This window comes from Triplophysa rosa, linkage group LG2, assembly GCF_024868665.1.
Source record: "Triplophysa rosa linkage group LG2, Trosa_1v2, whole genome shotgun sequence".
NCBI lineage: Eukaryota > Metazoa > Chordata > Actinopteri > Cypriniformes > Nemacheilidae > Triplophysa > Triplophysa rosa.
The window spans coordinates 24,515,447-24,534,435 of record NC_079891.1 but is presented as its reverse complement, the minus strand read 5'-3'; the positions used below and the strand labels follow the sequence as shown (position 1 = coordinate 24,534,435).

The following is an 18,989-nucleotide window of genomic DNA, read 5'->3' as shown; positions in this document are numbered from 1 at the left end:
AAAAGCCATAATAAGAAAATATTATTAGAATATCTGAAGGGTGTTGTGTGTTGCAGATCATTCCAAACCTGTATGACTTTCTTCTGCAGGACACAAAAGAAGATATTTTGAAGAACATTGGTCATCAAACAACATTGACCCCCACTGACTTCCATTGCATGGACACAAAACCACAGACATTTCTCAACATATCTTCTTTTATTTTCCACAGAAGAGTCATATACAGGTTTTGAACCACATTTATCAAACATTCAGTTTTGGGGCAGGGCTTTACATACTGTACATTAGCTGAGCTCCATTAGATATCTATAAATTGGCACTGTAATGCTTTAAAACTATAAATAATTCTCAAACTTACATGTGAACAAATCTGTACTAGGTTACTGACTAGATCTTCTAGTTTCTGGTGGATCTTCTCATCACTTACTACAGTATGGAGTTCAGGATCATTATTTAAGCTTCAAATCTCTAAGCTGTCTTTCCTTAGACTGAATCACCCTTTGTTGACCCACATATTCCTGTCTGTTCTCGACCCCGTCCCACCTGCTTGTTGAGATTGGCCTCCTGGGCCTCGGTGGGTGAGGTGGCACAGCTTGCCACAGCAGACTTGCTGGGACAGTGGTCTCGGCTGCCATAGCGATCACAGGAGTAATACCGCTGCCTGTCCGCTGATGACGAATGGTGCTTCCTGTCATGAGAACGACCCCGGTCATAAACCCTCTCCTCAACTGGGTCAGCCGCTGTGCCTGAGAGGCAAAAATATGGGTGGATTTAAAAGCAAGCACTTGGATTCAGCACTACAAAATGTGCCATTTCATCTGATTCTAGTCTGTATTTTGTCTAGTTAAAGGATGTGTAGATATTTTTACTAGAAATTTGGAGTTAAAGTGTATTTTTAATGTTTTTTATTAGTCAACTGACAAATTGCTTTTGGTTCTAAGTATAAACCTTAAGACACTGTTAGATGTATGCTTAAAACAAAAATAAAACAACACAAAATTGACCAATGGGGTAAGAAAAACTATATACAGCCACGGCAAAATTATGAGACCATTCCAAATTTGTATTTAATAAGCATTTCTAGATGTATTGTGTCCATCCCAGTCCAGTATCTGTTTTCAAAATCAAACCTCAGGAGTGACAAAGTCATCCAACAGCAATGTGAAAGACTGACAGCATGACAAGACGCATGAAAACTGTGATAAAAATCAAGGTTATCACATAACAAAAATCTTTTCCTAAAAACATATACAAATATTACTGTTGTATTGCTTAAAAGTGAATATGAACTTGTTTTTGTTTTGTTTTGTTTTGTTCTTTTGCAGTATTTGAGGTCGGAAAAAATACAGAGCATCTTTTCTGTTATTTTGACCTGTTTCTCCAGTTTTCATTTTCTGCAAATAAATGCAAAAAGAAATCATATTTTTCTTTGAAATTTGGTAGAAATATTATTATTAGTTTACAGAATAAAACAAAAATGACATATCTATTATTAATACATTTTAAAATCAGAAAAACTGATTTTGAAATGGTCTCTTGTATATTGTATATTACTGTAAAACTGACTAAATAGCTTTTGACAGTATCCGAAAATACAGAAACCGAACATTTGCATACGTAATTTGTCTTTTTATAAGCAAACAACTACAAAAATTGTCAGAAATGTGTGTCTAAAGTTAAATAATCGGTGTAAAATTTAACGCTTTTGGACATTCTGCTGATTTTTTCAAGAGAAACGAATGGGTATAAAATAAAGGAATTTCTTGATGTATTGAGCCCTGCTGTGGCACATCTCTAACATCTCCTCTGGATTTCCCATTCTTCAACAAAACACAGAACCTGACCGTCTCTGAATTTTTCTTCCCTGTTCTCGATTGGCCTGCTGAGAGATAACCATAAATTAACAGGTCATTGGGTCTGCATGTCTGTCAGCCCCTTTTATCCGGCTAATAGAGGCCAGCTGTAGCCCCGATGCTCTCACACCATGCCCTGCGCTTTTACCTCTGAACTACACCAGTCCTCATCACAACATGCCTGGGTCTCAGATCAACTGGACCAATACAATAAAATTTTGCTTATTTGCTTTGACAACATTAATAATAATAATTGTATTTTATTATTATTTATTTTAAATAGTGCATTTAAAAGTTGCTTTCTCAAAGTGCTTTACAGCAAACCTCACATTGGGTAAAACAACAATAAGAACATCCTATAAATATAAAAGTTATAAAATAAACAAAACAAAATAACATGAATAATCAAGTAAAAGCAATGGTAAAATAAAATGTTTTAAGAAGAGATTTAAAAGTTGCACGTGAATTTGCTTCCCTGATGTCAGCCGAGAGAGAATTCCAGAGTTTAGGAGCATAAGAAGAGAAAGATGATGAAATAAAGTGAAACTGTGTGTTGACCTGTGGCCTTGTGTTGAGCGGTCGGCGACCGGTCCAGTGATCTCTGTTTCTTATCTTTGTCCCTGCGATGGTGACATCTGTGATGATGGTGATGGTGGTGTTGTCGTTCCTGAACCGGTTTCTCCAAAATGTAGTCGTTCAGATTGACCTCCTGAGGGCGCTGTGTTGCAAAAGTGGACGCCGGGCGTCTCATTGGGGAATCCGGAATGGGCTAAGGACAGAACACAAGGTGGTGATAAAATAAAGCCAGATTGAGGCTTTCGCACATTGTTATCATGGAATATTACAGGGAATATCTCTAATAACATTGTTCTGTTTACTGAACTGTCATTTTAGCTCAGGTGCATCAAAAACAGGGATGAACTACAAACCACAGTCATGCTTTAAAGACTCATTATGGTATCAAAGTATCAGAAGCAGGATAAAAAACTGTGTAACATCTGTAGCAGCTGATCTAAGAGTCTTTGAGGAATACACTCATTTTGGGCTCATGCTGTCCAACACATGGCGTCTGCGCCTCTTAATCTGTGTGAAAGGATCAAAGGTCAGGTGTTTCTTCTGAGTCATGGTACCAGACTTACTTTGATTCCATGTTTTGTAGTACAACAGGCTTCTAATTCTGAGATTCCTACTGATAGTGAGAACAAGCAGTGCTGTGACTTAACTAGTAACTTAAAAGTTCCGCTTAGTTATTTTCTTTAATTTTATAAATATGTATTAATTAATATTATATAATTTCATGCATTTATTATATATAATTTATATATTATAATACAATGTATATATTTATATATAGGCCCTAACAGTTATTTATTATAATTAAATATATTTATGTATAATAAAATACAATGTATACAATAGATTTTTTTATTTGATTGTGTAATAAATCTAGAATAGTTATTCTCAACTGGTGGGTCATAGCCCAGAAATGCGTCACAGGTTTCTTCTGACAGGGTGGAAGTCAGGTATAAAATGTGCAATGCAAATAATTAAATACTAAGAACCTTTTAATTAGGGCTGTCAAGCGATTAAACGTGATTAATCGCACCCAGAAGAAAAGATTGTTATGTAAAAGTTTGAATAAAAGTTTTTACATAATACTGTATATATCTGTGTACTGTCCATTTTAACTTTGAATATAAAATATTAAAAAACATTTATTTATAATTTAAATGATTGGTAAATATAAATAAATACATCAAAATATTTCCAAAATATTTCTACATGTACGTGTATGTGTTTATAAATACAAAATGATTATGCACAATACACAGACATATATTATGTAAAAACACATTTTTATCTGGATGCGATTAATCATTTGACAGCCATACTGTACTTTTAATCATGACTATCTGGGATAACAAAAGAAAATCAATAAATAACAAAACCTTAAAAAACAAGACTTCCTTTGCACTGTATAAACTCGCTGCTTGATCTCCAATGAAAAATCTGGGTGCTGAAGTAAAACTAAAGAACCCCTGCTTGAAAAGAATTATATTTGTAATGGAGTGAATATGTGCACATACTTCCAGTAAGGTTCCAGGAGAATGACGGGAATGACTCCTCTGGTGAAACGTACGTTGGCAGAAAAGACAAGAAGAGATAATAAGAGACCATTCTCTAAAATGAAAAGCGACTGTCAAGGTAGAAAGACACTGAAAACCATCATGTAAAATAGTCTCTCACCTGTTGTCTCAATGACTCACATGAGTTATTTTTGATAGTATATCCGTTAACATCAACTGCTTGTTTTAAAAATGAGTTGTGTTTTTTATAGTCATTTCAGTTTCAGTTAATTTAATTATTTATTTATTGAAAGTGTTTGTCATTCTGAGGCAACCTAACATAATATGACAGACATCACAAGTCATAGCTTAGGGAACAACTTGTCTTAAAGGATCGTACTGGTATTGCAGTTATATATACAGTTTTGCAACCGTTCATGCCTATATGTGGCAATAACATTTACGATTGTGGTTTCTTTTGGAATTTAGTGTTTGAAGTTATTTGGCTCTGTTGCACCTCCTTTCATCTGTCAAACAGAAGGCCCGGAGATGGCCAGGTGCCAGTGGAGAAGGGCTTTCCCCAAGAAATCAGAGGGATTGGGGTATATTAACAGGTGCTGAAATGTTACATTCAGCATTGAATGTCTCTTATCGGCTGGCGCAGCACACGGGCTTGGCTGGGAATCAAATTTGGGAGTGAAGTGGAGGCACTAAGGCAGCCGAAGCAACCCATTAGCACTGGAAACGTGTGGTGTTAGTGTGATTTGATCATAGGAGGGACGTCCTGATGAGTCTTAATGGACTGATTTCTTTTTTCAGAGTCCAAATGGAACGTGATTTAGGCTCTCACTCAAAGGGTTTTAAATCTATTTTTCCAATGATGCTTTCGTTTCGCTGTTGTTTATAACATTAAGCACTGAGTGATGAGATATCAAAACAACACAATCCATTAGTAAAACCCATTAGTCTTTTAGGCAGTTCGGCAACGGTGCAAATGACATTTAAAATAAATAAAAGGAAAATGTCATTTAGCATTCAAAACGAGCTTTGATTTTGTAATTATTTTGAGTTCATCTTAAAGATTTTGTGACTATAAAGTATTTCATTCTAAATTACTTTTATTGTGAGCTCTCTGTACTTCATCTTAGCCAGCACAAGCATGGATCTGGCAACCTAACAAAGACTAATTGTGTTATGCTTTACTTTCCCTCTGCCTTCAAAAAAACTAAAACAATACTGTGTACGTATGTATTTTTGATTAGATTGTAAGAACAATACATTTCAGTGCAAGATTATATATCTATCTATGGGAAGAAGCAGATATTTTTGTCCATTGTGGAGCTTGACAGGCCTTGGTCTCCATCCACTTTTATTATAAGATAAGATTACAGTGTTTGTCATTTTAAATTTTGAGCAAATTTTAGATATTGGGTGAGCTATTCCTTTAAAGATAATGCTTCCACCATTTCACATTATAGAAAGCATGAAAACCCACATGCATTTTGTACGAGACTGACAACATTTTGTTAAGAGTACCTGCATCTCTGCATTGAGTTTTGGCATGGATACTGCACGTCCTTGGCCCTCAAGGCTGGCAGAAGTTGGCGTGTTGGCACTGTTCTCCATATTCCTCATTTCTACGGATTCCTGTTAAATACAAGCACAAGCAATAAGGGCATTAATACACATCAAAGACAGACACTGGTGTCATAGACCGTCTTTAATCGCAGCACCTGGGCAGTGTTTGCATTCGAGGCTTCCTCTGACTGGCCCCTCAAGATTGGCCGCCGTTTGGACTTATGGACCTCCTTGGACTTTTCTGAGGCCCACGATGAAGATCCTTTAATGGTGTTGTCAAGACTGTGACAGAGAGGAGATCATGTTAGTGTAGTAGACACTGCACACACATTATGACGAATAAGAATCTGTGCATGTGTATGAGGGATGTTTTTGCGCTCACTGCGTGCGTCCGTTGTTGAGTGTGGTGGAGCTGGGTATGGTGGAGTCCACACTGTTCATGGTCTGATCTTGCATGTGGGTTAAAGGAAGAATGGGCTCTAAGAGAGCACTGACTTTATTCTTTAAAGACAAAACAGAAAACATGGTGTTATGATAACAGAGAACTTCAGCATAAGCACATAAAAATAAAGGTTTGCTTCATAAAGGAACACTTCTACCATTTTTGGGTGAACTATTTCTTTAATTTTATTTTAGCGATATATTTAATTTAATACACTGGCTCTATTAAAACATATTTTCCATCACCAAAACCTTTAATTATGATTGACTATATTTTTTTCCAAATTTGTAAAACATTTAACTTAACTTAGAATAATCCTTATAATATATCATTTCATTTATTAATATATTTATGTATTATTATTTAGTAACATTATTGTATTAATAGTATTAAGTAATAACATAATAATATATGTTGTATATGTATACAGTATATATATATATGTTTATCTACAATTTTGAATGTGTTTTTTATTTCTTTGCTGAACTAAAAATGATTTTTAAAAGATTTAAAGAATGAGTTAATAGAGTTGTACTGTACTACTGTAAATGCACCCAAATAACTGCAGTAAGACCAGTCCTGCATACATGGGGTCACATTCATTATTGTGAAAAAGCATTCCAGCCAGACCTTCATGAACTGAATTCATACAATGTGATACAAGAGTGTTTCACCTGAGATCCAGGTCCTGCCTGCTCTCTCTGCTGCTGTTGTTGCAACTGAAGCCTTTTGGCTCTGTTCTGCTTGTAATAGTCGAAGATCATAAGAGCTGCATACACCTTTCCCACTGTAAGCTCATTGGCTGCAAATAAAAAACAGACCTAGTCATGTGAAGTTAGTGTGTTCCACTGATGAACACAAGAGGGCGCTGTGTATTATAGTTTATGGATATCCATGTTGATGTGTGATAACCCTTAGATAATTTGTAGCGTAAATATGTCTGTCTTGTTTGGATACATGATTGTGAAGGTATTTTTGTGGCAAGAGAACTAAATAATCTCCTGGGTGGGAAGGAAGTGATTCATGATGTGTTTACGTTTGTGTGGAGTGACCAGCAGGTCCATGGTCTTCTGAGACAGGTTTGGCCAGACTGTGGAGAGCTCCTTCTTCATTTCAGCGTCTGACAGACGCTGGGCCACCATGCCTGTGGAGAATTATGAAGAGAGACAGAAGGCAAATTAGCTTACCTCAGAAATCACTTAACCAATCTAATGTCCATCTTAAATTACATTTTAGATTTCAAATTGTAAACTGTACCGTATGACTTCAATTGACTTTGATCATTTGACATTTCAGGAAAAAACATTCCACCAGCGAACATAAAAAATATTGCTCTTCAATAGACAAAAGGGGTTGTAAAGATTTAGTCAGACAACAATTTGAATTTCATTATTTACGAAATAACACAATGCATCATGAAATCTAAAATTTTGTTATAATTTGGCTTGATCGAATACAAAAAATTGCTCTTCCCCCAACAGACTTTCTCATCTCCTGTCTCAAATTTGGATTAGGTGTATTTTTACTACTAAAAGTAGATTTTAAAAAAGTGTTTTGTTTTAGTAATAAAACACAGTCGATTAGATTTATGCATATGGAAGATTCTTTTATTCAAAGCAAGTTAAACAGTAACTGCCATTCAAGCAATGCTACACATTTGATCAGTGTGTGTCCCTGTAACCAACACAATCCCACGGCAAATACGTAACTATTTTATGATCTGGCTAATTTTGGCTAATTCGTATGAATTTATACGATCTCATTCTGACATTTTTGTATGATTTGCTTTTACGCCAGTGACGTTAGGTTAGGGCTTCAGTATTGCTTATGTTCTAGTAATCTTATGTTCCTGAACGATTTACATGAACCAACTTCATAAAATAGTCATGAATTCCTGTGAGATCAGGTTGCTGTCAGGGCTGGATTGGTAATCGGGCCGAAACGGACGCAAGGGCCAGAGAGATTGACGGATTAGAAGCGTTAATCGGGCGCGGGGGATGAAATGCCAGGGCCGATTTAACGTCCCAATCCAGCCCTGGTTGCCGTGACCCTAACCAAGCTACACTGTAAAAAAAACCCCTGTAATTTTACTGTTTTTTTTACAGATTTTTCATGTCTTTTTAAAAATACGGTCACAAAACCTAAAATTCAAGAAATACACAGCAAATTTACAAGAAAAAAGGGAAAACATGTCATTTTACAGGGATTTTTATTTTATTTTACAGTTTAATTCTGGTACCCCAGCTGCCAGAAAATGTCTGTTTTTTACAGGATTTTTTAACAGTGTTCAAGAACCCAATATTCTTACAGTCAGATTAATGCATTCCAATGCATCACTGATTTTTTCCCTGTGAAAGGCAAGTGTAAATTTCAGTGTTGTTTAGCATGAACAGTGAAGCTCCTGCAAGCTATACCAAGCTCCCATCGAGATACAACAGATGCTACACACACCAACCCACACGAGCGTAAATGGCACAAGCAGCACCAGTCGCACTCATTGAAGTGGGCTGAGTGAGCACGTCTCTTTATTAAATATCAGGAAATAAGTGCATCTGAATGTATTTGGAAAAGACATAGATGAATTGAATCTAGTCTTTAGGAAAGGTAGGAACCGTTATGAAGGTAATATGTTTTCTATAACTGACCGGATGCTAGTTTGATCTCCAGGGCGGTGCGGATGAGAGCCATCAGGGTAGATGTGAAATGCACAGTGTTGTCGTCCGCTATGGGCATGTTCATTTTCACCAGCCGCTGAAGGGAGCCACGAGGTTTGTTAGTGGGGTAAAAGCACTCATCACAAAGTCAGTATCAACCAGAACATCCCAAAACAACTTAAACAAAACCGTTTGTGAGTATCCAAGGCTACGCTTGTTTATTTCCCTCTTCTGATTCCTGTCCACTGAATTCTAGTAATTGCATAATAAATATATTGGCTCTGATTGGTATAGTAATTTTGTGATGCAGCATGTTGTGCTTGTCTTTAATATCTTTAAGATTTGAAGCACACAAACAGTTTTGTTCACATAGAGAAGAAGAACGCACAGAGTCGAACATTCACATTCACCACTAGAGGCTACGATCTGCAACCAAAGTGCACTGGTAATAAACCCACACCGACTCAAGAGTGGAGATAAGCATGTACACATAACCATGAGGGGCTTCAGAAGACACGGGAGCTCGACTCTGGGATTAACTGTTTAAGAAAAATACAGCAAATATCTGATTTTATAGTTTGGAATGATCTTATTAAGCCAAATCACAATAAAGGTGTTTTTTCAGCAAATTTAACTTTAAAGATAAAATTGAACTTAAAGGGACTTTAAGCACATCATCCTGACACAGCCCGTTGTAAAAATCATTTTAAAAGGTGAGGTGTGTAATTTCTAAGTAGCACTAAATAAGTAAACAAAATCCTTTATTTTTCCTGAAAAAACATGATTTAACTATACTTGTGCATTAGTTTCCTTCACATTGCTAAGGTTTTGGTGGCTGGATGCCAGGGCATCGCTATGTGATTGCTAAGGAGATCTGAGGGTTTTTTCGACAGTTCCATCATTATTTTAAATGGACAATTCACCCAAAAATAAAAATTCTGCCATCATTTACTCACCCTCAAGTTGTTAGTAACCAAACAGTTCGTGGCCACCACTGACTACCATAGTAGGAAAATATACAATGGTAGTCAAAAGTGCCCCGGAACTGTTTGCTTCCCACATTCTTCCAAATATCTTCTTTTGTGTTCAACAGAACAAAGACATTTATAAAGCAAATTTTCCTACTATGGTAGTCAAAGGTGGGCAAGAACTGTTTGGTTCCGAGCATTCTTCCAAATATCTTTCTCTGTGTTTATCAGAACAAAGAAATGTATACGGATTTGGAACAACTTGAGGGTGAGTAAATGATGACAGAATTTTCATTTTTGTGTGAACTGGGTTATCGACTCTACCCACGAAATTACACACATCCCTTTAAAATATGACAAGTCTATGTGTATTATAAACCATTTTATAAGATGAAAACAACACTGGTCCAGAAGCACTTCCTGTTTAACACAAATGTTAAAACAAACGGAATCAAAATGTTAAATAAACATCTTTAGAATTTAATTATAAAATAAAATAAAGTGCTCCTGGCCGTTTACATCTTGCAAAATGGTCTATAGTACAAGTGTACAATATGTTTTGGTGACATTAATTGTGAAGAGTTGAGCTCCCCTGAGCAAAACCAGCATACATCCACTAGCATTAGCAGTGCAAGAAAAACAGAGCAAAAAGTCAGAATGGAAGAAAAGAGGAGTACAGTTTCACGCACAGACGTATATTCTCACACATCACACACAGAGAGAGAGAGAATGGGAGGCAGGCTCCAGGAGACCGATAAGAGAGAGGAAATGGTCAAGTGGATGAGAGATAGACAGCACAAGCAACACAGAGAGAATATAAGACAACGACCGCTAAGAGAGGAAGATAGGTCAAGTGCATAGATCTCATAGATCTCAACTGAAGTTACAAACACACTGCTCCATGAAAACAAGGGTGAGAGAGTGAGGGAGTCCCTTTGGAGTTACACCAGCTATTCTAACACAAGAAATAGAAACTCGTCCAGCAAGAACCAAAGAGCAATGTGGCGTGTCTTAATGCAGACTAAATTTACATAAAATATTATGCTATAGCGATTAGAGATTGTGCGTTGAATTTTTACTAATTCTGCTCATGTCGTGCACAAACCCTTACACCAGAGGTTCTCAACCTTGAGGTTGTGACCCAATGTGGGCCTGCCAGAGATGCAGATGGGTAACAGGAGATTTATATGATTTACATCTCATTCATAGCCATAAGTTAAAGCCAGAGGTTAAATACTGTATTAAACATGCTCTTTTGTGCCGTTGAAATCTACATATGTATATGTAACCTGGACACAGAGCTGAATGTTGGTGACATATTTGGTCATCTGGACAAAGCAGGTTTCTGTGTCTCTTTGGCAAAAAAAAGCAAACCAAGTTAAGTATAAAAATGTGAAAATGGCACGCATTCTTTTTATTGTAAGAGTTTACACTAGTTTTGCAAAAAATAGCAAAACAGATAATGCTACTATTTATTCTATCATGAATTACTCACTCTCAAGTTGTTCCAAACCTGTATAATTTTTTTTGTGCTCTTAAACACAAAGACATTTATTTGAAAGAATATTAGCAACTGACATTTCTGGGGTATCATTGACTACCATAGTATGAAACAAATTGTCTCATTTTCGGTTCTGTTTAACAAAAAAAGATATTTTAAGCAAAAAGTGCTTTGGCACCTTTGACTGCTTTTTTTTTTTTCTACTATGGTAGTCAATGATGTCTCAGACATGTCAGTTGCTAACATTTTTCCAAATATCTTTCTTTGTGTTCAACAGAACAAAAAAAATGTATACAGATTTGGAACAACTTGAGGGTGGGTAAATCATAACCGAATTTTCATTTTTGGGTGAACTGTCCCTTTAACTTAACAAGACGTCTTGGCTGTCAGGCTGCCATGGGTTACTGAAAAAAACAGGCTGAATATTAAAACACAATGATAATTTTGCTTTAATGATGTTCTGCCTGTTACCAGGGTGAAGTTGCACCTTGCCATTGAAAAAAAGGGTCACTGACCAAAAAAGGTTGAGAACCCCTGCATTACACAATGCAACTTAGGGGGTAGAATTTATACACATGAGGTATGATCACAAATGTTGGAAAATTTAGGATCAGTGTTTCACTTGTTAGTAATAAAAACACTTTTTATAAATATAAATATTACATTACTAAATATAAAGTTCTGCGGTCATACTTGTCATTAGTCTGTGACCATCCCCAAATGACACAGGAATTAAGGGGGGGGGGGGCTGAGGGGTCTCGAAGGAAGGAAGGACTACACCAAAAATACTAAAGTTAGGGGAGAAACAAACAAACATGTAAACAAGTGGGGGAACACTGCAAGAGCACAGAGATTGGCTGAAGAATAGGCCAATGGGAAGACAGTATGAGCAGAGAGGGGGCGGGGCATGTGAAGTTGCGCTACCTTGTAGGCGATTCGTGGAGGACATTTCTTTCCCAAACCTAAAGGTGGGGACATGTGGAGCAGCATCTCATACATATCGAGGTACTTGATACGGCCACTTCACAGTGCAGACAACGCAAAAAACCCAAAATAAAGAAAAGGATGGGGCAAGTTAGAGAGACGGGAATAGAAACAAGGGGAGGGGGTGGAAAGTAAACCAGATAAGACGAAATGAAAGAGACAAAACAAACAAACAAACAAACAGACGACAAAAAACAGAAATCTGTGTTATTTAGATTTCCAAGAGTGTCATGTACAGGGATGCCATCCTGGCCTGGTGGGGTCAGAGATGGATCCCAAAGGTTAGAGGTGAGAGAGCTGATCCCTGATAAAGAGAGATGGAAGAGGTGAGTGAGATGGCAAGAGTGGATGGTGACAGAATGGCTGCATTGTTTGGAAGATGTCTGCATCTGCATGCTGAGACATCGAGGGGAGATTCCTTTATCGGTGCACGGAAACAAAGGTTTCAATGCCAGTTTGGTTTCCAAAGCGTACGCTGGCGTATCTCATTTCACTGATCTAAAATAACGAAGAGGCTGTATTAACAGAGCCATCATGTGAGATTTAAACATCATTCTAAAAACCACTAAGGTTAAAGAATGAACTCACAAAATCAATTGTTAATATCAAAAGTCTAAGCGCAATAATATTTCGATCATACTTAAGTACTTGATTTGTGGCTTTGAAAGCTTTGTTTCCCATCCAGCATCATTAACCAAAGCCAGACAAGTCTTGTGGGGCAAGTGCTTGTGTGTAGGCAAGTCATTTGTGCACAGCCATTCAAGTTTGGGTCTCTGGGCATGTTCACACAGACCCCGCGCGAGTGGAAGAAGTTGCTTGGGTTGCAAACCTTGTATGCTACCCTATTAGGGCAGTTCTTCCCTAAGCCAAGAGGGGGCGAGATAATTCGCAACAAATTGTACATATCCTTATAGGAAATCCGTCCGCTGTGAAGAGAACAAGCAAAACATGACACATATATAAGGACAGATTGAAGTTGTGGACAGAATGGACGCAGATAGGAGAACAAGATCCTATTAAAATCCAGACGACTCTTACGGGCAGTCCACGGAAGGTGCTCAATCGAACATTATTAAAGGGAACAAGGTAGAACATTCAAGATGTTTCTTTTTTACTTGAGCTAACAGAATCACTTTCTCTCTCAACTGCCAAACTGAGTTACTTTATTTATCACAAGAGCAGGTCTCCATCTGGAGAGGATTTTGGGCTGGAACATACCAGGCAGCCGGGTCATACTCCGCCCACACTCGGATAAACTCATCCAGGTGGTGAGGGCCCAGGATGGAGGAGTCACGTGTCAGATACTCAAAGTTGTCCATGATGACGGCCACGAACAGGTTCAACATCTGGAAAAAAGAAGAGAGGGAAAAGACGGCGGCGGTCACGCAGAAAGAAAACAAAACATTTACGAAACAGTACGACATGAATTTCCAGCTTTTGGGTTACGCAGATAATGCAAGTCAAGCGGTTTCGTGAGAGTTCTGTAGGTCAGAGGTTACTGGTATTGTATCCTATGTTATAGACGGTTTCCGCGGCAACAACATAAACAAACATTATATGGCCCAAACTTAACTTCCGGTAGACCTCCGCAAAGAATCAATAACTGTTGGATCGTTTTAATTTAATGCAATTCGTATACAATAGAATATTCATATAAATTAATTTACTATAAATTAAATCTAAAAAAAATTGTTATATGATAACAAAACACAGTCCGGAAGTTAACTTCGGGCCAGCGCGTGCGTCAGACGATACCATCTATTGGATAACCATAACAGAACTTCCATTGGCTGGTAAGACTTTGAGCACTGACCAGGAAGGAGCAGAGGAAAATGAAGGACACAAAGTAAAAGTAGGCGAAATCGCTGCCACACTCCTTCCCATGGATCGCCGAGCGCACGTCACACCTCCGCTCGCTCAGGCAGGACAGCATGATCTCGTGCCAGGCCTCACCAGTGGCGCTCCTGCAGGAGACATGATGAAGAGCTGATTGAATAAACTGTGGATCTGCGATTAGAACGGTCTGATTTTTAGAGAATATGACAGAGATTGGAGCTGATGGCACAAGAGCTGATATGTGGAGGCAGATTTCATGTATAACAGTGTTATGTTGATGTGCTGTCACCCCCTGGCTCACAGCTCAGAGGAAGCCTCAGGCAGTCATAGTGTGTAGTGGAATTACAGCGACTTCCACTTCCTGTTCTAATCGATCTGTATTTATTCCACTCTGGGTTTTCAGCATCTTGCTCTTTGCTTATATTTCACCAATATGAGTGATTAAAATGTTGAATACAAAAATATATATGAATTTTATCATGGTATGTTAAAAAGGCGCGGTAAAATTCAAAGTATCCAAAAAGCAGAGAGAAAGGAGGCAGAGTATAGTGATGTAAAATGCATTCTTTAAAAAAGATGGAAGAATTAAGGTTGTTTAGCAGTTAGATGTGATCATTACAGCAGCAGTAGTGTTCTTACCACCCTCACACTCCCTAACACACTGACAACCTCGTCGTCAACACAAGCACCTCCTGTCAACACGGCCAATTAAAAGATACCCTGAGAGAACACAACCCCTGCTTGTTTGTGTGATTCTAAATGTGTGCTTTAGAATGAGACAGGGAGAGAGAGAGGTGGACGGACAGACAGACAGAGAGACAGACAGATAGATCTAACCCTGTCAGATTGTTGTTTTAACTCATTACTAGGGCTGTCACGATTATTAAATAATCGTCTCATCGCGATTGTTTGACCTCATCGCGATGATTTCGGATCATCGCAATTATCGCACATCTCTATAGAAGACACTAGGGGGAGCTGTAGTGCATCTGCATATTGCATATTTTAGTGTATATATTGTTACTAAAGCATGGTAATACTTGTAAAATGTACCACCACAACACAATCACTTAAAAAAAAACTAAAACATATACAAATTACCTGCAGTACAATTTAATATTATTTAAGCAAATCTCAGTGTGAAAACCAGTCTACCAAAATTTCATTAACACACAAGTAAAATTTTACTGTAGTCTTGCAAGTGAGAAAAAATTTGAAATCAAATTTTAATGGTGGCTTCAATTCACACCTGATCAATTTACTTCATTTACAAGTATTTGGCGGTTGTATTATTGACAGGTAAAAGCCTAAACCTTAAATATATGATGACCCAATTTTTTCTGATGTATTTCCAAGAAAAAAACATAGTCTTGTATTCAGAACAATATGGTCGTTTCAATCGCTGAATCAAAAATGAATGAGAATTAAATGTCAAAGCTCAAAAACAGACAATTAATCGTCATAATCGCCAAAGCCCTAAAACAGACAATTAATCGCCATAATCGCAATGATTTATTAGACAATTAATCGTCAATCAAATTTCATAATCGTGACAGCCCTACTCATTACATGTGCAGCAGGTCACTGAATGAGTATCAGGTGTGTACAGACCTAAACAGCAGCATAAGCGCTTGGAGGAAAGTGCGAAAGTTGTTGTGATGGTTGATGGCGGTGTCCTCATTCAGCTCAATGTTTCCAAACACCTGCGATATTACAGTAAAAACAGTTACATTAAAAAAGCTTTGGATAGATCAACATTCGATTTTTTTATTTATCTATGACAAATTACACTGTGGCACTCCAGCGACCTTTTACTGGTCATTAGTATTTGCTGAAACACTAAAATATTACATTGTATACTCAATGCACCAACCTGCATTCCAATGATGGCGTAGATGAAAAACAGCATGGCGATTAGAAGGCAAACATAAGGTAGGGCCTGGAAAAAAAAAATATATATACTGTATATATTGGAATATTTATAAACTGCAACCCGTTGACTATATTGAAAACGCAATGAAGCAGTATAAGTAATGTACAGACTTGAGTGCCTTAACAAAACTTAAATCATATAAAAAATAAAGGTACACAATTTTAAGTAAAATCATTAAATGTCATAATGTATGTTCATTGGAAAATATAGTCCTTAAAATTCCATATTGATTCCATATTCACAAATATAGCACAAATAGCTTGGTGAAAACATCAAGGCCTTTTCACAAATCGGCAAAGGTTTAAGTTACTTCAGATTTGAGACTATTAAGGCTATCATTGTTACCGGAAGCACATTAGCCCAAAAGTGTGAAAAAGGCTAAGTGACCAATCAGCAATCAGGGCTGGCGGAGTGGTCTAGCTGTAATTCAGTAATCATACTCCTGAGTTAAGTAGGGGGGAACACAATAAAGACATCATGAAATCAATTCTGTAAGAATAAGGTGAAGCCAGTAAAGGGATTTAAGTGCAGGAGTAATGTGAATCAGCAGTTATAATAGAGTCAGCATTTATTTAGCTCAATTCTTTTTAAGATCGAAAGATCTCTTCGGCCAACCAGTGCAAATACTATAGTAGTAGCGGAGTCTAGACGTAACAAATGCACTGTCAGTATGAGAGAATATAACATGTAATGTATCCTTACGAAAAAACAAATGACCAGGAATACACGAGAACCCAAAGAGAGGCGAGTTTCAGTACCTTAAAAGACTGAACGAAGGTCCAGAGGAGAATGCGAATGGTATATCCCTGCCGGAGGAGTTTGACAAGTCGGGCTGCTCTGAACAGCCTCAGAAAGCTCAGGTTCAGCATACGGTCCTGTGGGAACACCCATTTTTAATTTAAACGTTCACTGGTTTACTCCATAAGCACTCTCATCCTCATCTTTTATTTAATCACATTAACGTGCAGCACAAAAACGCACGCATGATCATATTTTAAAAGACAAGACAAAATAATGATGAACCCTTTCGCACTGAATCTGAAAAGCATCTGGATGCCAAAAGGTATCCAGAATTTTACATCAAGGAATGATGACATTATCGATTCAGACTGAATGCTGTGTGAAAATTTTTGTGTTTGTGATTTGTCTTTTGTTGTTCCTGGTAAATTTCATTCATATCTCCATTCTCACTAACAACAGCCATAAGCTTAACTCATACTCAAAAAAATAAACAGAGCTGTTGCGAGAAGAGAGCAACTCACCGTAGTCTACACATGAAGATGTTAAATCGTGGCAGGCGCCAGCCAAGATTTCAGTGAAGACATTTAATGAGTGAGAAAGCAAATAGTGACAAAGAGAGAGAGAGACAGAAGGAACAAGAAGTGCCATCACACACACAAATATAGTTACAGTACAAACACAGTCACATCAGTAGCAGATGTCTCGACAAAGGCATGGACATTAAGACATACAATATAATACACCGTAACACTTGAGAACATCATTAAAACAATAAGAGCCACAAGCACGTACAAACACCAGGTAGTGATACAGTATTATGTCTGCAATAAAAACATAATCCACTTATTGCTGTTCTTGAGGTAGAGCCAAAGCAGTAATGATGATCTAGCACACCATCTGCTGGTTTGTGTCTGAATGCATGTGTTGGATGTCTGAGCTTTACTTCTCATCTCATCTCATCTCATCTCATCTCATCTCATCTCATCTCAGCTCAGCTCATCTCATCTCATCTCAGCTCAGCTCAGCTCAGCTCAGCTATCTGTCTGCTGAGGGTATTACACCCTGCTCCGAGACTCTTTTAATAGAGAAGCTCACTGCCTCTTACTTACATTAATCTCAGTGACTACGATGTCAGTGATGCTTCCCAGCACGGTCACAAAGTCGAACACGTTCCAGGCGTCTTTCAGGTAATTCTGTGAGAAAGAGAATAAGAGAGATCTTTCATGGACAAGCTGCAGAGGATTTAGATTCCGACAGATCCTGTTTACACCTGTATTAAGATTCATCCCACAGGAAGCATTCTTGCAACCACTGCACATATTTAATTGGTCTACTACACACTTCTACTTTTTAAAATGTGACTAGACATCCCTAGCGGTCCGTTCGATTCTACAAAACACTGCAGTCATGGCGTAGTATTGCAATTGAAAAATAGAATTGCACTTTAGCACATCAGGTTCAATCTTTCGAAAGTCAAGAGGTTTTTTTGAATGGGTTTTTGGTTTAAATGCCTAAAACAAGGTGTGTGGTTAACACAAGAAGATTCTAATGTTTTGTTCTAACACCGTGTCTAGATGCGGCGCAACACAATACAAGACAAATAGAACGCATTAGAACCCATTATAATTGTACATTTTGTCCACACTGGACGCAGCGCCGTTGTCATGTCGCATCTCGCCGGTGGGTGTGCTGTCAGTGTCCTGATGATTTTTAAAGCTTTTAATGAGTCGTGAAAAAGGCAATTGCTAACAAGTAGCTACAAACGTCATCATACATAAAAATCTAGAACTCAATTTTCAAAAAATGTGGATTAAAATTGATCCACAGAGTACAGTAGCTCCTTATCAGAAAACAAGCTTTTAATAAAGTTAACAAAGAGTTTTTGGATGCTTTGTGGTGGTGGTGACATTGATGTTAAGCGATTATTGTGTACTGTAGTACAGCATAAGATTAGTTTTTCATTTCTGGTGATTGTATCTTGGCTTCCAAAGCAATACAAATTGTGTTTAGTTGTAAAGATTATCATGATCGTTGAAAACAGCTTGTTTTTATGATAATACAAAAACCTCTGGAAAATCCTATTGACTTTTTGTTGAGGGAACCAATGTGATGCTAACTTCCGGGTTGGCCTACAAAAGCACTTCATTTCCTGTCAGATGTTTTCAAATGCAAAAACATGTCCTGAATGAAGGACTCCTCAAACTTGAACAATGTACTATACATTAGGTTGTCGAAAGTATAAGCGGGGATACTTGCCAAGGGTCCGAAAGCAATAATCTTGAGAATGCACTCCATCGAAAACAGAGCAGTGAAGACAACGTTGAGATACTTCAGCATCGCGTCATAGAAGTCAGGTGCCTCGTAAAACTGAAAGGAAGGGGAAATTATTTGTTTTGAACGGATTCACATCCATCTAGTTTGAATTTGATGATT

The 18,989-nt window shown here is 37.6% G+C and overlaps 1 protein-coding gene across 5 annotated transcripts in view; it reads right to left on the bottom strand.

Moving 5' to 3' along the window:
- Window positions 1-18,989, bottom strand: part of cacna1ba (calcium channel, voltage-dependent, N type, alpha 1B subunit, a) — a 111,083-nt gene that overhangs the window by 3,451 nt on the left and 88,643 nt on the right. For 4 of the 5 annotated variants that reach the window (XM_057352036.1, XM_057352050.1, XM_057352060.1 and 1 more), the window contains 17 exons: window positions 18,813-18,923; window positions 17,666-17,749; window positions 16,574-16,690; window positions 15,756-15,821; window positions 15,494-15,585; window positions 13,860-14,010; window positions 13,265-13,392; window positions 11,987-12,083; window positions 8,585-8,690; window positions 6,976-7,083; window positions 6,614-6,741; window positions 5,880-5,998; window positions 5,653-5,779; window positions 5,456-5,566; window positions 3,941-3,979; window positions 2,412-2,622; window positions 544-746 (listed from right to left, as the gene is read on the bottom strand). In XM_057352036.1, the coding sequence (XP_057208019.1) occupies window positions 544-746; window positions 2,412-2,622; window positions 3,941-3,979; window positions 5,456-5,566; window positions 5,653-5,779; window positions 5,880-5,998; window positions 6,614-6,741; window positions 6,976-7,083; window positions 8,585-8,690; window positions 11,987-12,083; window positions 13,265-13,392; window positions 13,860-14,010; window positions 15,494-15,585; window positions 15,756-15,821; window positions 16,574-16,690; window positions 17,666-17,749; window positions 18,813-18,923 (1,998 nt within the window). Of the gene's footprint in view, window positions 1-543; window positions 747-2,411; window positions 2,623-3,940; window positions 3,980-5,455; window positions 5,567-5,652; window positions 5,780-5,879; window positions 5,999-6,613; window positions 6,742-6,975; window positions 7,084-8,584; window positions 8,691-11,986; window positions 12,084-12,875; window positions 12,973-13,264; window positions 13,393-13,859; window positions 14,011-15,493; window positions 15,586-15,755; window positions 15,822-16,573; window positions 16,691-17,665; window positions 17,750-18,812; window positions 18,924-18,989 lie in introns of all 5 variants that reach the window. The other variant, XM_057352044.1, reaches the window with a different exon arrangement.